The sequence below is a fragment of the Mastigoproctus giganteus genome, chromosome 12 (genome assembly GCF_048544385.1).
Source record: "Mastigoproctus giganteus isolate SK-2022 chromosome 12, ASM4854438v1, whole genome shotgun sequence".
NCBI classification, from domain to species: Eukaryota; Metazoa; Arthropoda; class Arachnida; order Uropygi; family Thelyphonidae; genus Mastigoproctus; species Mastigoproctus giganteus.
In genome coordinates, this window is record NC_143586.1 from 72736338 (window position 1) to 72762008 (window position 25671).

The 25671-nt window shown below is 38.6% G+C and overlaps 2 protein-coding genes across 2 annotated transcripts in view; one reads left to right on the forward strand and one right to left on the reverse strand.

Moving 5' to 3' along the window:
* The window catches only part of LOC150077191 (solute carrier organic anion transporter family member 74D-like), a 53266-nt gene extending 33954 nt beyond the window's left edge, over window positions 1-19312 (reverse strand). The window contains exon 1 of the mRNA XM_090385807.1: window positions 18658-19312. Coding sequence (XP_090241933.1) covers window positions 18658-19312 — 655 coding nt within the window. The remainder of the gene's footprint in view (window positions 1-18657) is intronic.
* The window catches only part of LOC150077190 (solute carrier organic anion transporter family member 74D-like), a 524201-nt gene that overhangs the window by 45035 nt on the left and 453495 nt on the right, over window positions 1-25671 (forward strand). The gene's annotated exons all lie outside the window — the stretch shown is intronic.

The following is a 25671-nucleotide window of genomic DNA, read 5'->3' on the forward strand; positions in this document are numbered from 1 at the left end:
CAGGTATTTCGAACGAACAGAGGGGTGAAGTGGAAGTGGTTATTTTTATTTATTTATGTTATTTTTTTTTTTTTTTTTTTTTTTGGCTGATGCTGCATAAGCTTGCTTTCTTGCATCAAATGCCTCTACTAATGCTAATGCTAATGCTAACCAGCATAGAGGCTGTTGCAATTCGCCTTACAGTGGGATTTTTATTAATCGTGTGCTCTGGGAGGTGTCAGTCCACCTGGGACTGACACCTCCCAGGAAGAACTTGATGATCTCGTAATGCAGTTGCCTTCCCCTTTCTTACTTCTCGGGGATTTAAATGGACATAATACCCTGTGGGGTAGTGCTAGCATCAATTGAAGGGGACGAGTCATAGAGCGTTTGCTAAATGACAGTGATCTCTCCCTTCTAAATATTAGAACAAACACCTTCTTCCACATGCCTACCTGTACGTTTTCTGCCATTGATTTATCTACCTGCTCCGCTCCCCTTCTCTTATCCCTTTACTCGCTTGGGAAGTGGAGGAGAACCCATATGGAAAGTGATCACTTCCCTGTGATAACCTGTTTACACACTGGGAGATCATGTCTGCCTTTTCGGTTACCACGGTGTAAGTTTGTTCAGGCTGACTGGAGTGCCTTTCAACAGCTGGCAAATTGACATCTCTGCAGTCATTGATGAGCCTATCAATGATGCAGTCACGTACAATAACAGAAAGTATTATCCATGCAGCTGCAACTACAATTCCAAAAACGTCCACCCGGTTTCCCCAGTTTCCAAAACCATGGTGGAATCCGAAATGCACACAGCCAAAAAGGCTCAAAACAAAGCTTGGGGGATATTGTAACGATATCCTACCACGGTCAATCGATTAGCCTTTAAACGCGCACGAGCTGAAGCACGCTACATACGCCGTCAGAGTCGGAAGACATCATGGATCCGTTTTACGTCATTGATTACCCAGTCTACCAGTGCTAAAGTGGTCTGGGAAAAAATCCGGAAATGAAGGGGAAATACACAGCACGCCCCTCATCGGTCCTGGAATATAATGGATGTACTATTGCAGAATCTACTGCAATAGCCAATGCTCTTGGAGAAACCTTTTCTAAAATCATCTTACTCCCCAGAGTTTCTGGTCTTAAAACACAACAGTGAAAAACAGGCCCTTAAGTTCACATCGAAATGTTCCCACATATATAATGGGCCATTTACTGTCCACGAGCTGAAAACAGCACTTGCCCGTACAAAAGCTACCGCTGTTGGAACAGACAATATCCATATGAAATGATCAAACATCTTTCACCAGAATCCATGGACCGTCTGCTCTTCCTGTACAACAGAATCTTTCTTGAAGAGCATTTTCCGGATACCTGGCGCAAAGCAACTATTCTTGCTTTTCCCAAGCCAGGAAAGGATCCTAAATCTCCGAAAAGCTATTGTCCTATTGCCCTGACCAGCTGTCTGTGCAAAATATTGGAGAGAATGATCAATGCTCGCGTCTTATGGTATCTAGAATCGAATGATCTTCTCTCCCGATCTCAGTGCGGCTTCCGAAGAAACAGGTTCACACTGGACCACTTAATTAGACTGGAAACGTCTATCCGAGATGCTTTCCTAAAAAGAGACACTTGGTGTCCATCTTCTTTGACATGGAAAAGCGTACGACACAACTTGGAGATTTGGTATTTTAAAGGACCTTTACAATCTAGGTCTAAGAGGTCACCTTCCCGTCTTTATTAAAATTTTTTTTATCCAGCCGTTATTTCCAAGTTCGTGTAGGATCCTCCCTTTTGCCAAGAGGAGGGGGTAGCACAAGGATCTGTCTTAAGTGTCATGCTTTTTGCCATTAAGATAATTTATATTTCTGAACTTCCTCCAACTATAAACAGTGTACTCTACGTCGATGACTTCAGCATATTTTCTCAATCATGCAATATGAGGGTTATTGAGAGTCAACTGCAACAAGCTATTGACCGTCTTAATTCCTGGGCCAAGGCCAATGGTTTCAGGTTCTCACCGGAGAAGACCATTTGCGTACATTTTTTTTTCGCAAACGTAACCTCCACCCTGAGCCTGAATTACGACTTGGAAAAAGCACCATTCCAGTTGTATCAGAGATGAAATTCTTGGACTCTTTTTTGATAAAAAGCTGACATTTGTCCAACACATTCGTCAGCTACACACAAAGTGCACGAGAGGGCTTAACATTCTCCGCTCTCTCTCTTCTACCTCTTGGGGTGCAGACCGATGCACTCTATTCCGTCTATACAGTGCACTTGTACGCTCAAAATTAGATTATGGTTCTCAGGTATATGCATCTGCCAGAAATAGCACTGTTCGTTGGCTTGACCCCATCCATCATCAAGCCATTCGTATTGTGACTAGTGCATTCAGAACATCACCTGTCCAAAGTTTCTGTCGAAGCAAATGAACCACCCTTGTCGTTTCGACGAATGCAGTTGTCTCTACAATATCCCTTCAAGCTGAAATCCTGGCCAGACCATCCCACGTGGACATCCGGTTTTGAGCCACGATGGGAAAATCTTTATAATACACAACGCACTGCCAATCGCCCATTCGGCATTCGTGTTCAAGAGCTACTCAATGAGCTTAACATCTCGGTAGACAAGGTTGCTCGATCACCAAAGGAGCCCCTTCCACTCTGGCATTCACAAACACCAGCCTATGACTTCTCGCTGAAGATTGCGACGAAGTCTAATACTCCGTCTTCTGTCTACCTTCAGCTCTTTTCACAACACCGTGCAGAACATTCTGACTTCTTGCCAGTTTACACAGATGGCTCGAAATCAGAATCGTATGTGGGATCTGCTGCTGTTTTTCCAAATAATACCATATCAGAGCAGGTACCCGTTGACTGCAGCATTTACACTGCAGAGCTGCATGCCATAGAGTTAGCTCTAGATCACATAAGAAAACACCGTTACCAACGGCGTATTATATATGCCGATTCAGTGAGTGCACTACAGGCTTTATCAGCGGTGTCACGCTCTAATCATTCAACCCTGTCCCGAATTCAGCAGATAATATACAGCCTCTATGCAAGTGGATTCGATATCCGCTTCTGCTGGATCCCCATCATATCGGGATTAGAGGAAATGATTTGGCTGACACTGCAGCCAAATCGGCAGCCCTGACGGATAATCTTGACCTGTTAATCCCCTATACAGACTACAGGCAAGTATTCCGTAATAACTTACAATCTCAGTGGCAAGATTCGTCGCATCGCCTGATTACTACAAACAAACTATGTCGGATTAAGCCTGTGATCCATCCTTGGCGGTCCAGCTTACGCAGGGATCGCAAAGAGCAAGTTGTTCTTGCTCGGCTCCGCATAGAACACTGTCATGTGACACAATCCTTTTTGCTGAGGGCTGATGACCCTCCTATGTGCGAGCAGTGCGACACCATTTTATCCGTTCAACGTATTTTATTCGATTGTACCAGTTTTAGAAATGCCCGTTTTACCGCTTTTACCCATCTGACTGAGCCATATACACTCAGTCCGATTTTAAATGACAATGGCAGCAGTTTTAAAATTTATTAATACACTCATATGAAATATACATTTTGCTTTTATCATAGTATTGATTTTATTTACTGATATGCCTATATATATATATATATATATACACACACACACACACACACACACACTTTCGACGACGTAACCTTTTTAAAAAGGTTACCAACCTCATGTTACTTGAATTTTCACATTTTCATGGCGCACTATAACCGTGCTGTTTTTGCGCCACAAAATTCCAAATCAAATTCAACTTACTTTTCTATTATTAGGCAACTTAGTCTTACAAATCGTAAGCGTTTAAGAAAGGAAAAACACCTTTCTTCTTTTTTCGTTAAATTAACGTACTAACTTTCATACGTGTTGGTCACTCTAGCGACACTGCTCTTGCCTCCCCGTGGCGGGGCCGGTAACCTGCGAGAAGAAATCCCCTCTCCCACGGCTGTAAGGAGCAAAGGTGGAAAAAAAATATGTATCCACCTTTAGAGCCATTGAGCTCAAGACGAAACAACACAATGAAAATGACTTCTCTCAACCCAAGAGGCTGAGAACAACCCCTCAAGAGGAGATACCATCTTACACTCTCTCTCAGAGCAGCCTTTGAGTTAGTTATCACCATTCCTTATACAAAAATGTATTGAGTCTGCTGCAGGTTCACCGAAAACTGTAAGGCGACTTCAGTCCGCGGATATTCTTGTAGAGACCATTAAATCTCAACATTCTGCAAAGTTATTAAAGCTGACTACCTTTCTTGGACAACCAATAAAAGTCACTCCCCATGCCACCCTAAACTCCTCGAAGGGGGTAATTGCGGAATGGGACTTATTAAATATATCAGAAGATGAAATAGTCCAAGAGCTTCGAGAACAAAAAGTAATCCAAGTAAGGAGAATCCTGACTCGGAAAGATGGTATTCCTCTTCCGACAAGGAGTATAATCCTCGCTTTTAGCTCTATCCTACCAACATCTGTTAAAGCAGGCTATCTTCATTGCCGTGTCCGTCCTTTCATCCCGAATCCAATCAGGCGCTATAAGTGCCAAAAATATGGACACTCCCTAACTGCATGTAGAGGTGAGGCAATATGTACAAATTGTGGATCAAAGGATCATAATCAATCTGAATGCACTGCTACTTCTCATTGCCCAAACTGTAAAGGTAATCACCCGGCTTTTTCCAAAATATGCGAATAATTCGCATATTTAAACGAGGAAAAAATTATGGAAACAAGGGAAAAATCCAAAAATAAAGTCACATACTCAGAGGCGAGAAGACAGATACTCAAAACAGAACCAAAGCGTACATATGCCACTGCTGCTAAACAATTTCAATCAGTAGGTATTCAAACAGATGTTACAGTTCCTCCAAATATATCCATCGCTGATTGGGCACGTTCCTTGCTCTCTATTTCCAAACAGTGTCCTTCACAACAAAAAGCTGAACAAGCCAGTAACACTCCAATTACCATTCCAACCGACGTGCCTCAAACAGCAAAAACTAAAGTACTGAACCCACCAGTTTCAACGGGAATGGATGTTGACCAACGCAGTGAATCAGACGATGGTATATTAGAATTTCATGCGACTGATGAGATGGACATCCCTGCTTTCCAAAGAAAGAGAAAGCGAAATTGGATCGATTCAAGCAAGTTTCAACTAAAAAGCAGACAGAAACAAAAATAAACAACAAAACCACTTAATGGAAAGATTCCTCCAATGGAATTGTAGAGGCTTTCGCAATACAAAAGACGATTTATATGATCTCATCGGCCGGTATGATCTAGCAGGCATATCCCTACACGAAACCTACTTAAATGCAAGAGTGTCCCACCATTAAAAATTACACCATCTTCAGACGAGATAGAATAGACTCGCCAGCCCGTGGAGGAGTGGCAATTCTTGTTAGAAACAACGTTCCATCGAAACATTGTTCTTCAGACCCCCTTTGAAGCAGTGGCAGTGTGTATTGTAATTGGCATCACTTTACAATAGCGTCAATATATCCCTCTTAATTTCTTATTCTCTTCAGACGACCTAGAAAATCTAATAGACCAGCTACCATCTCCGTTCTGCTTGCTCGGAGACTTCAATGCACATCATTCGCTGTTGGGATCTCCAACAATTGAAAAGAGAGGTAAGCTTATAGAGTCCTTTCTTGATGCTTATCAACTCACCATTTTAAATACTAGCGAGCCAACCTACATTCATTTTTCGACTGGATCCATGAGTTCAATACATCTCTCGATCTGTTCTCCCTCCATATATTCTATTATGGAGTGGTCTGTTTTGAAAATCCACTGAACAGTGATCACCTGCCAATTCTCTGCAAACTCCCCTTCACTACGTCGCTCCATTTGGAAATTCCGTAGAGCACACTGCAGTGAATATGCCTCATGTTCAGTTAAATGATAAAATAATACAATCACAGACCATAGAAAATGTCACGGAACATATTACTAGCTGCTACCATTGCAATACCAAAATCTTTACCGGGGAAACGGAAACACTTCTACTGGTAGAACCAAGATTGTACGCATGCGAAACAGGAAAAAAATAGATATTGGAATTTATTTCGTAAATTCCTCACAACTAGTAACTTAATTAACTTCAAAAGACTGAAAGCCAAGTTCCGTAAAATAAGAAGAAATGCAAAGAAAGAAGCCTGGATTAGCTTTTCCTCAAGTATAAATAAGGACACAGTAGAATCATTTGGAGGAAAATTCAAACGCTCAATGGCAAATATGTTGAGCCCAAATACTATACTAAATTGGGAAGGGAAAGTTGTCATCACCGGGAGAAATAGCAAATGCCTTAGCATCATTTGCCAGCATATCAGCAATATCCACCTTTAACCTTTCAACGAATTAAAGAATCTGCAGAAAAGCATAAGATTAATTTTTCTACGACAGTTTCATACCTATACAACCAGCTATTCACATTAACAGAATTTCTAGGGGCACTCAATAAAACACCCAGTAGTGCTGCTGGGCCAGATGGGGTCTATTATATAATGTTAAAGCAACTTGACAACCGAGCAAAAAGAACATTGTTAAAATATTGCATCCGTATTTTCTTAGAAAATACCTATCCACTCTCCTGGCGCCACTCAATTGTTCTAACCTTCCCGAAACCGGGAAAGGATCGTACCTTTCCGCATAACTACAGGCCGATTTCACTGACTAGTTGTTTAGGAAAAGTCCTGGAAAAAATGGTTCACAAGCGGCTAACGTGGTTCCTGGAAATAACTTACTAAACAGCAGCCAGTATCGATTTCGAAAGAACCGGTCCACGCTAGATGTGATGATAAAAGCAGAGGCAAACATCCGTAATGCCTTCATAAGGAGGGAACATCTGGTCATGATTAATCTCGATATTGAGAAAGCCTTCGATACCATATGGCGATATGGTGTACTAAAAGATCTCCATTCTTTCGGCTTGAGAGGTCAGTTACCTCAATTTATACAAAACTTTCTACGCAGCAGAACATTTCAGGTAAGGTATATGAACAATTTATCCAAATAATTTGAACAGGAGGAGGGTGTACCACAGGGTTCCATTCTGAGTCCAACATTTTTTGCAGTAAGAATTACAAATATGACACGGGAAGTACTAAATACAGTAGAATTGTACATGTTTGTCGATGACCTCATTATCTCTTGTCAATCTCAAACTATGAACACCATTGAAAGACAACTTCAAATTTCCATAGCTAAAATAGAATCATGAACACTGCGGAATGGTTTTTCTTTAGCAGAAAAAAAATCTGCTGCAATTCACTTGTGTAAAAAAACCAACTCCAACCGGATCCAGAAATATTTTTAAAAAACAGCCTGATACCGGTCACTAACAATTTTCGTTTGTTGGGGTTACATTTAGATAATAAACTTAATTTTGCTTCCCATGTATCTTACCTTCGAACTAAGTGCCTTAAAAAACTGAACATCCTAAGAGCCGTTTCCGCTATGTACTGGGGTGCTGACAGAAGCCCTCTGTCATCTCTATAGAGCTTTAATAAGATCACGCTTACATTATGGATCACTTGTCTATGACTCAGCTAGGAACAGTTCGCTATTACGTCTGATCACCATACAGCATAGTGCCCTTAGGATAGCTGTGGGAGCCTTCAGAACATCTCCGATCCACAGCCTGTATATTGAGGCAAATGAACCCCTTTGCATCTAAGGAGAAAATCCTTATGTAACTATGCACTAAAGATTAAGAGTATTCCATCACATCCTAGCTGGCAGCACTTGTTTGACCCTCAATACACCATGCTAAATCAAAATAAACCTAATGAGAATCGCCCCGCAGGGCTTCGACTGCAAGAGCTCATGATCAGTTGGAACATTAATTTTCAGAATGTCTTCCAAGACCTTGGTACTCCTGAACCTCCCTGGACTGAATTCGTACCTCTCTGTGACAATTTCTTTTTAAGATGGGGGAAGACATCCCTGGCTAATACAAATTTTCAACAGCTCCATAAATCGCATTCCTTGGAAAACTCAGGAAAAGTACATACTGATGGCTCCAAAACAGAAACAGCCGTAGGTGCTGCAGCAGTTTCTTCCACCTTCTCAGTAGCTGTGTCTCTTTCCATTGAATGCAGTATCTATACTGCAGAATTATTAGCAATAAAACTGGCTCTAGATAATATTAACAACTACCATATCAAGGAATCTTTGATATATACACAGACTCCTTAAGCGCAATCACTGCCGTTCAATCTACCTTTTCTTCCTCACCCCATTCTTAAAGAGATCCGATCTAGGTTATTTCACTATCAAACAGTCAATGAGAAGGTTACCTTCTGCTGGATCCCTGGTCATGTTGGCATCTCAGGTAATGAACATTCGGATGCTGCTGCAAAACATCCCGACTCTGGATTTTCCAGACAACTAGAAGTTACCTATACCGATTACAAATCGGTCATTAAAACAACATGCAGGAAACAATGGTCTCACCTTTGGAAAACTCAAACCAATAATAAACTGTTGCAGATAAAAAAAAAAAAAAGAAAAAGCCATAACTGTGGACATCTCGTTCCAGGAGAAGCAGGCGACAAGAAGTGATTCTAGCAAGGCTCCGCATCGGTCATTCGCATCCAACTCACCTGTATTTGCTTATGGGAGAGAATCCTCCTCAGTGTTTCTTTTGTCAATCGCAGCTAACAATAAAACACATCCTCATAGAATGTCCCCAACTTTCAACAGTCAGAAAAATCAAGCTTTAGCTCCCTGTCCAACTTACAGGAACCCTTAACCTTATTTCATATTCTTGGCAATGAAGCAAATTTCGAGGAACTGTTTAATTATTTGAAACACAAATCTGTATAATAGACTGTAATCTTAGTAACAAACAAATCATCAAGAGGCCCTTGTGCCAAAAAACCCAAATACAACGACTGAGCCGTATACACTCAGTCGGATTTTATCCGACAGTGACAATGTCTGCTGTTTTTAAATTTTTAAGCCATATTAATTTCTATAAATGTATGTAAAAATCCTGAAATATGTATATATTTAATGCATATACTGCTTTTTACCATTGATTTGGGACGCGGTAACCTTTTTTCAAAAGTTACCAGAATTTATCTATTTATTTTTAAACTGATATACAGGAAACCCTTGATTAGTGCGGTTAATGAATCCTTGAAATATACCGCACATATTAAAACCGCACTAATCAAACTTAAGAAACAATGGGAATAATTATAATGAATCCTTGAAAATTATGAAATTGTAAAAATATATTTTTTCTTACTCAATACGTACCTATAATGCACTGCATAGTTCTTAAATTATTAAGGAATAAATTTAAAAAAAGATAGTATGATTTAAATTTTATTTTTTGCAAAAAAAACTTATCTAACTTCAATTGAACAGTGGTAGCTTTCTTCCTTTCCTCCATGATTTTGCGATAACAATCAATTTGCTTATCTAACCCTCAAAGAACGTTCATGCTTCTCTCTGCATCTGGATCAATCTCTAGTATGAGTTCTTTTGCTTTTTAAAGTGTATTAAATATTTCAAGTTTTTTGAATGAAATTTCTTTGGGAGCAAATTGCTTTTCTTCTGCTTCATTTTCGTCTTCTTCCTCGTATGCATGTTGATGCTTGATTTCAAGAAGATCGTCGTTACTTAAGTGTTTTGAATGCGATTCCAATAATTCTCTAACGTTTTCTGAATCTACTTCCTCAAAGCCGAGGTCTTTTCCAATTGTAGTAATTTCATCAATAACTTTGTTGACAGGATTAATGAAACCGCAAAAATCATTTGCGCATTCAGGCAAAAGATTCTGCCAGACAGCTCTCATGCAGCTGTTCGTCATTTCTTCCCACGATTTGTGTATGTTCTCAACTGCTTCTTTAATATCATAATATTAAAGAAGTTTAATATTAATAATAAAAGAATATGAGAATATGAATAAGAGAATATGAGCAAATTTCAATTTCAGAGTGGTATGGGGTGCTGCTGTCAAGCATTTTGGAGTCGATTCCCATTCATTTAAGTTAGAAGACCCTGGTGAGTGCGTATCACGTATTTGCCGCTTTAGGCGCCGTTGTGAGTTGCCAAGCACCGCAAGAAAAAAACAGCGCACTAATCAAATTTGATAACGCATATATTAAGGGGATAGTATCAAAAAAATTTTGCACACTAATTAAAACCGCATTGTTCAAAACCGCATTAATCAAGGGTTTCCTGTAATTATCTCCTACCGCATAATAGCCTTAGATGTTAATGCGCCAATAAAATCATAATCTAATCTAAGTATAGCTTATGTGGCACTGTGTTGTCATTCTGCCCTAATAGTTTTAACTCAATTCCGTCGATCGTGGCATCGTGCATTCAGAATCTTACTACTGTCTCCTCGAAGGCCTGCGAGTATATTTATAGTTGTCTGCACGTGGTGTTTGGATAGGATGTGACCAACTATCAACGGAAGGATACCCTGATATTATTGGTAGGGCAGGGTACGGTATAATGAAGGCTTACTGTAATGGCTGGATGCTATCGAACAGACAAAAGCATATTTGTTTTCCTTCTGAATCTGTGGTGTGGATAAGGAAGAAACTCTCTTTCAAAATATTAGAAGTAAAAGGTGCAATGTCTTATTTTTACTTTCTTATCACAGGATACTGGCATACTGCTAATGTTCGAACATTAAATGTCAATTATAAATGCGATTACTTTTGTTTTCGTAAACCTCGTACATAATGATAACTAGACTTCCTTACGATGAATTAAAATATCAGCCAAGGGCATATTATCACAAAAATAAACAAGTGTATTGATTTGTATGATAAATAATCGAAAACCATTGTATTGAAACATACTAACCAGCGTGTAGAACTGAGTACTGATAATCAGCTCTCAGAGATTAAGGTGAATTGGTTTCAAGGATGAAGTACGACAGAAGTATATTTTGTAATGTGGTTAAATTGAAAAAAAAAAAAAAACAATGAGAAGCCAAAATTCGTTAATCATGCCAATCAATGAAAGATGTGCTACTAAAAAAAATATCGAGAAAAGAAAGATATCGCTAATTATTGAAAAAAATTCGGCAACTTCAAAAGTTACAAATTGGTGATGGTCAACAGAAGAAGTGAACTATGCAAGTATGTGGAGCAGAAGAAATATTTTTGCCTCTTTATTTTAGCTTAGCCTGCCAAAAAAAAAAAATTAACATGGTTTTATTTTTAATACTGTACATTTAAATAAAAAAAAATTATACTCCGTAATTAAAAGCTATTTTACATACAGAACTACTTCTTGAGTGGTAACAGCACTTTAGTTTTATTAATATCGGCGGGGTGCTTCGATAGCGGTGTGATTAACTAGTAGTGGATTTTGTTCTAGTGTGATTTTTATTTCAGCACATAAGCAGTTTTGTCAACAAAATAGTGTTCGTGAATTGTAATTACCTAATCTGCATACCATGGTATCAAATATCCATCCACGGATAAGTATCTGCTTATTTATTTATTATTTTCGATTGCTTATCGTTAAGCTTGACAAGCTTGTAATTAATTGCCTCGTTAAGTCGGACCTCATGAATGTCACAAAAGAACTTGTTTAAGAATTAACTGATGAGCAGGTAGCGCAAGCTAAGCGCATTATGATAAAGAAAGATGGCATTCTAGTACCCTTACCGTTAACTATCTAGTTCGAACACGCTCAATAAAAGCTGGCTATTTAAATCGCTCAGTACGTCCTTGTATTCCTTAATCAACTAAGATTCTACAAATGCCAAAAAATATGGTCACTTCCAGAAAGCATGCGGTGGAATACCAGTGCCCAAGATATGGTCTCCACAGAGCATAATTGAACAGATTCCCCTCAAAAATAATGAAATGTCCAAATTGCAATAGAGATCATGAAACATACTCTAAATGTTGCGAACGCTGAAAGATTTAGGAAAAAAAGACAAATGTAAAGTAGAGAACGAAATAACTTTTTAAGAAGCTAAAAATCGTATCCCGCCTGTTACTTTCAAACCTTAAGCTGTATCCCTTCACAGGAAGCAGACTGTTGCAACACACACACACACACACACACACACAGACTCACCCGAAATATTTGTTTCTGCTTGGGCAAGTACAGTTCTCTTGGTACCAAAACAACTCATGAATCAAGCAAACACACATCAAGCTAGTAATACTATCTTATCGGTCACTGTAGGAAGTGAGTCTTCATCAAATGCAAAATCTGAAACAACTCGGCAGCAACCATTGATTCCAAAGAACAATGGCTATGGATAACCAACTTGAGCAAGAACCAATATTTAAGACGCATACAGAAATTGATATGAATGCAGACCAACACCCCCTTTTTTTTTTTGCAAAGCAACGGGCTAAAACTGAGAAGCACAAAACAGAGTGAACCTTCTACCCCCAAGAAGAATTAATGACACACTTCATTCAATGGAACTGTAGAGGCTTCCAAAGCAATATCAATGATATCTACTATTGAATTAAAAAAATTCAACCCTGTTAGCATCTGTTTACAAGAAATTTGTTTACCTTACTCCAAGTCAACCAAACGATAAAAAGTTGTCTTATATACTTTAGAGACAGAAGAGACAAATAATCCACAAACTTCTCGCGGCGGCTTTGCTATACTAATCAAAACACCTTTCCGTCTAAGGTAATTTTTTCACATACCTCGTGGGATGCAGTTACAATACGTGTTATCGTTGGAATAACTCTAACTTTGGTTTAATTTACATTCCGTGGAATACTTCGTTAATAAAGGACCTGGATGATTTTCTGAAACAGTTGCCACCCCCCTGTTTTTCTATTAGGGGACTTTAATGACCACCACCCTTTTCCAGGTCAGGTTCTTCAAAAACAGATGAGAGCAATTAATCGAAACATTAGACGTTCACTACCTCACCCTTGGTAAATACGGGCAGCAGCACATACACCTACCTGGTGAGTAATCCTCAGCAACTGACCTCACCGCCTACTATACGAGGTCAAACTGACCAAAACTGCGAATAGTCAGTTTACCAGGTTCCGCTAAACAGCGATCATTTCCCAGCAGTCTGCAGGTTACTAATAGCAAAACAATCGCCGATGAACCTTGCAGGAAATGGCAGTTTACAAAGGCAAAGTGGTTAACCTTTTAGTTCTCATGTGAAATTAAATAAAAGTTATCTAGTTCAGACCGACCAATGCAGTAACTGATTACATAAAACAAGCATATAGATGCAGCAAGCACCTCCATTCTACAAATATCACGCCGAAGATGGGCTAATTACCGATGGAACCTGTAAAAAAAAAAAAAAAAAAGCAAAGGCTTGAGAAGTTATCAAAAAAGCGAAGAAAGGTTCCTGGACCAAATTCACTTTATCAATTAACAAAGACACCGATATCAGACCAATTTGGAAGAATATTAGACTACTCAATGGGAAGTTTACGCCATTTCATTCTCCCATCATGTGGAAGTTGAATGAAGTCTCCTCTCTACAAGGTATTGTAAACATCCTAGGAGAAATGTTTGCTCATAAGCAGTGACAACATACAACTCAACCTTTAAGAAAATTAAATATCCAGCTGAACAATGTAAAATTAATTTACATACAAGTATCTTCTTCCCCTATATCCAGCCATTTGAGTTATCACAAATGAAATTGTCCATAGCCAAACTCGCGATTTGGCCCCGATGGAATTTAACTCGATGCTACGACATTTCAACGAAGCAGACTTGGAAGATCTGCTACACTACTACTAGCATATTTTTCTAGAAAACGCTTACCCAGTTCTTGGAGCCATTCGATGATTGTAGGCCTTTTAAAACCAGGGAATCCTTCAAATCCTTGGATTTATCGCCCGACATCGCATTTCAGCTGTCTTGGCAAAACCCCTGAAAGGATGATTCATAACCGCATGACTTTGCTCTTGGAAACACAAAATTTGCTAAACGCCAATCAATTTCTGAATCCGCGAGCACAGATCCTCTACCTTATGATCAAACTAGCATCTAATATCCGTAACGATTTCATTAATTTTTTTTTTTTTTTGGTAGTGGTTGGCGCATCAGTTCAGTGGCCATAATGAACCTCCCAAGGTTTTTGCAGTACTTTGATCCAAGCCCGAGGCGGGATTCGAACCCGCGACCTTCAGGCAGGCACTTTACCCACCCGGCTAGTCCGGTCGGCGATTTCATTAAAAAAGAACATGAGTAAGTTTGGATTTGGAAACAGCATTTGATACTACTTGGCGTTATTGACTCCTCCTTTAGGATCTTTATGAGCTAGGTATTCGAGGAAACCTTCCCCTCTTTGTTCAACGCTTCCTACAACATCGATCCTTCCAAGTATTCCCTTAAAATACTTTCCCAGGCTTTAACACAGGAACGAACACGAAGTTGCATTCTTTTTGTTCTCAGACTTAATCAGTTAATTAATGTTGTTGTTGAAGGGTTTTAGGAGCATCAGCGACAATGGCCATATTGCCCCGTGTGTACTATCAGTAAGTTGCTTGTAGGGATCATTAATATTTAGTCCAAAAGAGCCGTTCTTGCTCTCAGTTACCCTTACTCAGCCCATATATTTACTTGTTCCATGATGACCCATAGCAGCGCTTTAAATCCCTGACACTTTGCTTTCGAGGCTGTTGCATGTTCTAATAAGCAGTGTCCCATTATCCTAGTATTTTAAGAGGTATCCAATGCCTGTAAAAGCAGTCTCTCCTGTTAACAAGCGCAGACCACTCTCTGAAAAAGAGTCCCATGAATCTCGCACGGTCTCTCCAGGAACGAATTGATTGACAAGGCTCTCACCGTGTACTCCCTATCGTATCTAGGCAGAATTGCAGATAATTTCACATAGACAATTATGAAAATTCCATAATCGATTATTTCAAATGACTTTTGATTATGCCCTTCATTAGTAGAAACTTTAGTCACGAGATTTCATGAATAGGTCGTTCGTTTTTTGTTGTATTACGCAGGACTCTGACGTCTTTGGGACCGAGGTCTCACTGTTTAATACAACTACAAATTGCGAAAAAGTAAAATCTAAATAATCGCGAAGGTAGTCTGTACACATTCAAGTTTTTACATAGTGTAGTTTAATACAGAAATTTAAATCTGTTTTCATAATGAGCCATTTATTAATGAGATTGTTTAAATGATAAGCTGAAAACTAAAAAGCGAAAGCCAAACATTGCAGAAAAGGGAAGTTTAACTCTATCTGATCTTCTGTTAGACTGAAATTAAAGCGATTGTCTTGAAATAGAAGTTGTTTTATATCATTTGATATGAGATAATGACCCTCTTTAATTGCTATTTTAATCTTAAACAAAAAAAAAAAAAAAAATTACTGCCAAGGGGCGGCGCCTGTTTCCTTGTAAAACTCAATCTTCAAAATGTGTTTTCACATCCGTAGTTTCGTGTACGAGCCATTTTGGAGAAAATAATTTGACATAAATAAGAAAGCTAAATTTTAGTTTCATGATGAAGTTTTACGCAATGAGTTATCGTGAATTTTTCGAAAGAATTCTGTCAGTTGTGAATAGCTTATTAAACTGTGATACTGTAGCTGCATTAAATTTCATTATATGCAGCAATTTATCGCTTAACGCAAAAAAAAAAAAAAAAGTTCCTGAAAGTGCCTTGAAAAACGAACCCACGTTAAGCGAGAATAATTCCTAATAAGAAATACGGTAAAGTAAAATGTGAGGATTGTGTTCTAGTTTGGAATTTATGTATATTGGTATAATTTTTAAAATCTAATATTTTTTTCTATCTAATATTTAACACAATATTTTTTAACATGAGTGTGAAGGATGAAACGAATGGTGGTATTTACTTTTGTGCATATCTCGGAAATGAGATAGAGAGACCTCCCCTCCTTTCAATGGATTTTTATCTTTTTCTGATTGCATGAAACTCGTTTCAACGGATGGACTGCTAAATCACGATAAAGTCAAAGTACATGTGATTTGTACATACCATATTCTGGAAGATGAATTATGGCATTTATCACATCATACACACTTAACCAGTGAGCTAATTGGGCTATGGTTCAAGGGCGACAGCCTTTTGGGCCTCACATTTCTCTTTTTTTTATATATATTTTCTATTTTGCTCTTTATCTGTGGCTTTTATTTATGAACAATAAAATCTATATTTACTTTTAAAATTTAGTATTTAGTCACTAAGAATATTTATTCCGCCGACTATAAGAGGCGCATTATGTTTTCAGCCACGGGCGTCTAAATTTCGTAAGAAACAGACGCCCTGAACTAACCGTCCTGATCACAAGACTGCTAAGAAACTACCCTTATGTGCTTTTCACGCTGGCTCAGTTAGTCGGTCTCAGAAGAGGAGAGTAAAGTGTTTTTTTTAAATTCTGGAATCTTTATTCCTACAATACAGGCACACCGACCAGAGAACTCTCATGCGATTTACGGACATAATTAAAACATGTGCGAACGAGTTTTTCTCTCTCTGGTAACCCTAATATGAAATATTGTCATATTACCTATTTGGACTCCTTTGGAATTTATTCTTTGAAGTATGATTAAACCCAAATACAATTTTCATTATCATTCGTTAACCGATCTCAGTCGTAAACAATCGAATGTAATATCAACTTAGTCCATTGGACTAGTTTAATTACTCAATAAGCGCCCTTGCGGTTAGCATAGTTAGACAATCATTTAAAATATCGTTCGAATCCTGTCAATGACGCAAGGAATTATTATTGGCTTTTTCAAATGTGGCTGAGTTAATGGTTTTCAGACCAGAGTAGCATGGTTTTTTGCTCCCGGTCACTCTGTTTCGTCCAACAAATAGGCAAGATCTCATAGGATTTATGACATTAGATATATGGGACGCAAACCAGGTGGTTTACTGTGAGATTATCAGGAAAGTTTCTAGAAACTTCTGAATTTTTTTATAAATTTCAAGAAACACGGACTGTTATGAGTCAGATAGTTCTGGGATCTAGAAAGGTAGATGACCTCATGTAAAAAAAAAAAAAAAAAAAAAAAAAACACTTACAAAGATTATTATTAGCTATATGGTGCAAGGAAGCCCGAGGCTTATGCTGCACTAGACAAAAAAAAAAAAAATTCTGAGAGAGAGAGAGAGAGAGAGAGAGAGAGAGAGAGAGAGAGAGAGAGAGAGAGAGAGAGATGATATCCAGCTCCGGACGATGTGTGTGATAAAGGAGACTGCAAGAAACAACTTAGTCTTATTCGAGTTTATAAACTATTAAAATTTAACAGCATGAAGGAAGATCAACTTTGAGAAGAGAGACTGAAATTAAATAATTATTTCTTCTAGGCCAAAGTAATGCATAAATTATTAAATGAGAATAGAGATTCGAAGGAAATTTTAAATGAGAATGAGGAGCATGTCGTTTTCTCGAAAGTTTTTGAGAAGCTAACAAGTTAGCCAGAGTGAACAGAAAATTTATGAAGTGAGTAAATAATCGATAAAAAAAAAAAAAATTTCGAAAGATGAAAAAGGGTTGTTCTGTTTGGATTGTTTTCAGACTAATTTAAGGTCAAAGTTGCTAACACTATGAGAAGTAAGTTTATCTTGTTTATAAATTGAGCATTTTCTCTAGTTTGATTTCTTATATCTGAGATGGGGAAAAAAAGTAAAGTTTTAGAGAGAAAAATCGTCCAACTTTCTCATGAATCCAAATAACTCTGCTATGATGCAAAAAAAAAAAAAAAAAAAAAAAAACACACCTCAGCGTTCCTCTCATGCAGAAGGGAGTTGACCCCAGTACTGTCGGGATGATGTGAAAAACAGCAGTTGTGGCTGCAAGGGAGAAGATAGACAATTCTGGAATGCAAATCCAGTTTCTAGCCAAAGTGGTAGACACAATAAGAGAAATATTCTATCAGAGAAATCAAAGGCAAGCAACATGGTTTGCGAACAGAGAACGTAGTTCTATATATAAACTGCTCTTTTTTTTTCGTTTTTCAGAAGAGTTCTATTTAATGAAGTTTGAAAAGACAATAACGAAGGTTTTAAAATTTTAGGTTTTTATTGATGTGCACAAATAAACTTATGAAGACATTTTACAAATGTGCAGCGAAGATGACTAAGTTAATTTCCAGATGGATTATAAGCGCGTTCGTTTCAGTCTAACATGAGGCGAAAGGGCAAGGTTCTACAATTCGATGAATGATGCAGCTTTTCTCTCTCTCTCTCTCTCTCTCTCTCTCTCTCTCTCTCTCTCTCTCTCTCTCTCTCTCTCTCTCTCTCTCTCTCTCTCTCTCTCTCTCTCTGGTTTCAGCCAACACAATATGCTAATCGGCTAGTGAACACGCGCTTCTATAGACGTAATACACTTATACGGATACAAGTTACTTTTGGTAGGCCGTTAACATAATTATATTATAAAATATAATTCTAGTATATTCATCTGCAGAACATCAAACTGTATCTATAGAACACTTTATTTCTCCATTAGCATCTATAAGTAATGAAATAAATTTTCTGTTTATGTGCTGCTGTAAGTTTCTGTTATGAATTTAAAATGGAATCCGTATAAATATGTTTTAGCACTTATGAAATTAGGGCAATTAAATGTACAATGGGCCATCATTAAAACGAATGAATATGTGTAAGGTAAACGTACCTATATATTTATATATATTTACTCACTGAAATACAATGGAGAATTCTTTTTTTCCACATTGTCGTCTAAATATGGAGTTCCAATGATATAGAAGGCGGTATAACCAAGTCCATTTAGCATGTTAGCTATAAAAAAAATAGCAACTGCTGGAAATGTCGACGAATGCTCATCTTTGGCACATTTCTGTTCCCTGAGTGAGTAGTCACAAAACTCTTCTTTTGGCTTCGCCAATGGTTCGGATGAAGCGGATATCAAATGCAAAGCAGGACCATATATGAAATAAGGAAGCGAACTTAGAAAACAACTCAGAACGACTAGTAGCATTCCACCAGCAATAACCCTAGGTCTATGAGCTTGTCCACCAAAATATCCTACGAAGACACTCGTGAAAATCGGACTCAAGTTATCGGCAATCATGATGATTCCACTAACTTTGCTTTCGAATGCATACCTCTTTTCAAGAGTGGAGATGACACCAACAAAGTATGTAAAATATGCCCCTTGCAAAACTCCTAATAAGCAGAACACAAAAAGATATGCTTTGGGGTTTGCAAATATTTGCAGACATGGCGGTTTGCATATACCAATACCACACCGCTGCTCCTCGGGGATAATGTCAATATCGGAGTCCGTGGGAACAGGGGAAAATGCGTGATTTCTCTTTTTAGATTTATTCGTCATTTTAGATGGTTTTTTTTTTTGCTCGAAATTCTAAATAAAAATAACTGAATTTAAAAAAGCCTCTACATAAAAACGTTTGTTCAACATTGCTCCACAAGCAAGACCTGATCGATTGCTAACTACCAAATTTACTTATGTGTGATGCTCAACCGTTATATCTTAGCAGCAAGTACATATTATCTAAGCATTAGATGATTCGGTGTGAATCGTTTACTTTGCTGATAATTATGATACTTCTGCTGACGGATGTTTTTATCGCCTTGTAGATATCAGGTATCTTGAGATTATGACTATCGATGCGTTGTTGACCCGTTTTATTTATTCCTTTGTGTGTTTGAGGAAGGACAAACTACGGTACAAAAGTTATCATTTCCAGAAGTGCTTCAATGTCATTATTGTATTCTATTGCTATCCAAAGATATCATAAGGTGAGGGCGAGGATATAATCACTTCCTGTGGGAAAATAAAATGAACCCCAAGTCGAATACAGAATCTTGCTAACTAACGTGACACCACTATGATGTTCTTGCAATATGTTACAATTTGGAGATGGTTATAATATGACTTTGCGCCCAGGGAAATAGTTTTCGATTTTCTTCGGGCACCAATTTCAACTCCTAACTTACTAAGATTATTGTTTCTGTTATTCATTTCTGTAATATATTACTTTTTTTTTACTTTTGCATTATCGCTAACGCATTATCCTTTCACATTCTGTTGAAAAACCTTGTACTTTAATGGTGTCAAAACAGGTAAACTGTTTATGGGCTTTCTCATACCTGACTAAGTTTAATCGGGCTCGTGATTGAGTAGCAAGTTTTCCTATAGGAATTTTTCCTTCAAAGAAAAATAGACTCAGTGACCATAGAATATAAGCAATTACTGTACTGTAGCCTTAATCGCTTTGGTGGAAAAACAAGCAACTACATTTCTTAGAGAAATGGGGGGAAAAACAGTAGTTCTGTTATGATGAACTGTACTTAATACAATTTATTCAATTACTCATTAATATTGTCGTCATTGATGCCAGGAATTTTAACAACATTTTTTTCGCCCACATCTATCTAAGTAAGTCTAGCTCGGGATCTACTGGATTTTATTTCCTCTCAGGAAAATCTGTTTTCTTCCAGAAAGCCTTCCGAAGAATACATGCAGTTAGATATAATATTCTAAGGCCTTATAGCTTTAGTCCCTTTGATATTTAACCAACACGCACGCACACACCTAATTAATTTTTCCCTCACGATTAATACAGAGATTGGTAACAGTTCTCCCTTACTGTGTTCGAAGAGCCTGGACTGAACCCAGTTTCTGCGGATAGAATGTGGCAGAAACTGGATATAGCAGACTTTTCGACTGTTAGGCTAAGGAATATGCTTTTAATTCTCGGAGGCTCCATAACATTTGAACTCAGTTCAGTGATGTCAACACCAAAAAATAATTCGAAGAATTAAGTCTTGCCCCCCCCACCCCAGATTCCTTTATGAATTTGATTAGGCCATGGTTCACTATTTGAGAAATAACTTATCTGAAATAATGCTATATAACTTATCTGAAACTTTTTATCAATCGTGTTTTTTTTTCTCATATGGAAGAGGAAAAGAAATCTGAAGACCTTGTCGGTTTTAAAGTTCAGTCGACTTATCACTAATTGTCAATAAATCTGCCCTTCGAACAACTTCATTCATTGAAGTGATTCAAATTGCACCATTTTTTAAGATTTCTTACTTATTTGGAGATGATCCATTAATTTCATCTGCATAATGCATTTGTGCTATATCCCCAGATTTTTCATTGACGCAAGTTTTTAGAAATTTATGTACTTTCACTAATAAACAAAAATTCGTGTTCTAAATTTGATTAAAAGTTAAATTAAATTAAGATTAAAATTAATTAAATTGTTAAAGTTAATTGTACTGATTAAGGTTTAAATTAATTTAAAATTAATCAATTTGATTCTCTGGTCAAATTCTCGAAAGGAGGTAATTAGAATTAAAGTTAATTTTATCAATAATTTTTTTTATCATAGCTTGAATGAGCAGCGCTACTACGTTTCATTACATATCTCGTTTTTCTATTTGATATTAAGTTATTCATTACATAATTTTGGTAATTTGTGTGCTCAGGTATCAATTATGTATTTTTTTTATAAAAACTAATTACGTCTCTAACTATCCATTAAACTGAAATACATAAGAAATTGCCACTAATTGCATCACTCCAATTGACAATTTCTGCCGCATATCCGGTAATTAAAGTGTTAAATTTACTTAATATTTAAACAGTCAACGTTCACTTTTGTTAACACTCCAGCACATTAGTCATACTGGGAATAGGTTTCCCGTCGTTTTTACTGATAATGTTCGAACTTAAATGCTTGCGTTGATCACCTACTTTCTTGAATATAGTTTGCACTTTTATAGGTCTAGCTAATTTCTTCCACAGGTTTTCAATGGGATTCAAATTACGAACATCAGTCATCAAAGCTGCAAGGGGAAAAGATTCCCTTGCAAATATTAACGTGCAACAACTTCATACTGCTCACACGCAAAATTATCCGCATTTCACGAAAATATACACAGACGTATCAAAGTCTGATAGTGGGGTAGGTGCTGCAGCAGTTTTTATCTTTTAACACCATCTCTGTATGCAGCAGTTATACAGTTGAGTTATTCGCCACAACCTTGCCCTAGAAAATATTGTCCATCGCTCCATTAAAAAAAAGTATAATATATACGGACTCGCAGAGTACACTGGTAGCCCTACAAAATACCTCCTCACCAACCAATCCTTTAATAAAAACCATAAGAAGTAAGACGATTATTATTCAGGAACGCCAGCAAGTAGTCATCTTCTGCTGGATCCTAGGCCACATTGAGATCCCAGGAAACAAATGCGCAGATTATGCCGCAAAACATCTATATAACCCATCATCTTCAGGCCTTTGCGTTCCATATGTTGATTACAGACCTATCATACGAAGGATAGGTAAGGAACAATGGACACTTCTATGGCAAGCTCAAACGGATAATAAGTTATTGCAAATAAAACCAGACCCACAGTTAGGAAACTCTAGTTTTCGTACTAACAGAAAGGAAGAAGTAATCTTAACCTGAGCACGAATCGGCCACAGCCAGTTTACTCATCTATTTCTGCTCACAGGAAATGATCCTCCTCAGTGTTTTCAATGCAACTGTCCACTCGCAATGTGCTTCATTCTTGTTGAATGCACTCTGTACAAACATGCTCGGCAATGCTCATTCAGCTTCCTTCCAAATCTAAAAGAACCACTAAAACTCTCTCATATCATAGGCAACGATGCTAATCCCTTCGAGTTATTCTGCTTTCTTAAACGAATAAAATTATATGATCGTCTCTAACTGCTTCCATAACAGTCACCATTGATAACTTTCATATCATTGATAGGCGCAATATGGTCTAAGCAGCCCTTGCGCCAAAAATAATAACAACAACAACAACAACCGAGTTATAACTTGCACAATAACAAAGCAACAACAATCAACCAACAATGCCATAGATACGCAGTTGCCAAAGCGGACTGGCCGCTATTCAAAGAACTACTGATCACAGTAATCCACTGAACAGCCCGGACGAACTGCAGAAAGATTCTACGGAACTGATAACAACTATCACTAACCAAGCAAAAAGAAAAAAACACCAAGTACCCTGGTGGACTCGAGAAATTGTCACGCTCCGGCGGCAAACGATAAAAGCAAGGGAGGACTTTCAGAGGGCCAGCAGATCGTGGCCTGCAAACGAAATCGAAGCCTTGAGACAGCAATATAGAGAGATAAGAAACCGCTATACTGATGCCATTAAGAAGAGCAAAAGACGTTCTTGAGAGCTCTTAGTATCTACAGAAGGAAACATTGACTATAAGGTAACCACCAACAAACCTAGTCTATAAGGTAACCACCAACAAAATGCCCAAAGGGGGAGGTAAATTCCACCACCAGGACCCGGCAGGGAAACCTTACCACGACCTGGGAGCAGTCGATGGGCAACATACTGGACACAATCTACCAGACACCAGCGATGCCGATACTACCAGCACAGAGCCAAATATGCGAGAGCAATGCTAGTTACATCAGTCAGGCGATGGAGCCCCCCCCCTTACCATGGACGATGTCGACCCATCGCACTGCTCTCGGTGGTAAGTAAAGTATTTGAAAGACTACTTCACAGAAGAATAATTGCCCACTACGAAAAGGCTGGACTCCATGCTGCAAATCAGTATGGTTTCAAGCCAGGGACCTCGACAGTGGATGCACTGGGAAACCTACTCAGGACGGTGCAAGAATATAGAAACAAGTACCTGCTTCTCATCTCGGTTGACTTTGCTGTGGCTTTTGACTCACTTTGGTGGCCAAGCGTCCTGGCGAGGTTGAGGGAGGCAGGGATGCCAACCAACCTATTCATGGAAACGTATTTATCACATAGAAGAGTGGAGATCAATGTTGAGTATGAAAAGATCACAAGAGAAGTGCCCAGAGGCTGTCCACAGGGATTGGTGCTGTGACCACTCCTGTGGAACATGGTCTTGGATGAGTTCTTGGTGATGGATCTGGGACCCGTCGGGAACACAAGCATTCGCTGACGACCTGATATTTACCATGGGAGCAGATTCCCGGGCCCAGTTGGAAATCCAAGCAAACCAGGTGCTGCAGCAACTCCAACAATGGGCTGCAAAACACCAGCTCAAAACTTCACCCATGAAGACCTCTTCAATCCTGCTTAAAGGAACCCCGCAATTGTGAGGACCGCCGCAAATCAAAATTGACAATGTCACCATTAAATTTGTAAACCAACTTATATACGTAGGCGTAGTCCTGGACAACAACCTCTCGTTCCAGCCCCACCTAAAGTACATAAGAAAAAAAATCAGGAGCTATTCCGCACTGGTAGCCAGAGTTACTAGGAAAGATTGGGGACAAAAGAACCCTGACGCTATATTACAAAACAACGTTTCTCCCAGCAATTATTTATGCCTCAGCAATTTGATTCCCAAAAACTGCATTGGCAGTGAATAGAAGAATCCTGGACATGATCCAAAGGACCATACTCTTAACTACAACGCGTGCATGTAGCACATCATCATATTTACACTCATTGAAGCGTTCCCCGAGCAAAGGCTCAACAACGCAATTTAACTATTTACATCGACCTGTTTGGCCTTCCAAGCCGCAAGGACTCGCCTTACTGCCAGGAAGTTTACCATCCCTAGCCCCGTGGAGGCAGGTCGCTACTACCCTTATTTGCACCATTTTTAACATCACTATAAGTGAGTAGAATTCTGATTGCTTTGATCAAAACCACAATCAAAATCTATATAATATAATTTAAATAAAAAGTTTATATTTCAATTTTGAGATCAAAAGTACCATGTACATAATATACAATTCAGCAACGACAAGCAGTTGCAATATAAAACTAACATCCGCAAACATGCGGGAATATTTGAACCTAATAGTTCAAGTAGTGCCCTGAGCACTACGTATGATATTTACATTCTTAAGATACATTATGAAAACTTTATATATACTTTCATTTTCAAAGAGCCTCTGCATCTCATGACGAGTGGATACACCTAGCTGGCCAAGCAGCCTCTGCCTTGGCACGTCATATAATTGACATTGAAAAATTACATGCTGGCTATCCTCAATCTGCCCTCAACGACAGCGATCACTGTCCGCAAGGCCCAGTTGATGAAGCCGCAACCGAAGTCAGTGTCCAGTAAGAACCATAGCCTGAAAAACTCCAAGTTTAGGCCACTTGCGTATCTTTTCTAAGCGTGAAATGTCAGGCATCATCTCATACGTCACTCTGCCCTTAGAGGACGTCATCCAGCGCTCCTGCCATAGGCAGTGAACCTCTAGCGAAATTCTTTTACTTTCAACCTTCAAGTCGGGTCTGCCGTATACTCTTCCCACATCGGGGCAACAACGGACACCCATCAACTCCAAAGGTAAGTTGTTCTTGGTTCGATATCGTAGGAGTTTCTCCAGAATCAGCAAGTCAACTGGCTCTGCACTTGCAAGAATCTGTAGGGCTTCTGTGGAGACAGTGCGGCAAGCTCTGGTCACACTTAACAATGCAAACCGCTGAGCAGCCATCAAGTGGTGCCTGGCTATAGCCTGTCCCCAGGCTTCACAGGCATAGGTAATTATAGGGACAAAGAGGCACTTGTAAAGCAAGTCCAAGTTCCTTCCTTTGAAACCCCAATCAGCTCGGGTGATCCTCCTAAGCTTCCCATACAGCTTCTTGATTTTATCCCTCATGAACTTTGCATGAGGAATAAAGCTGTCTCTGATCCAGAATGACTCCCAGATACTTTATCA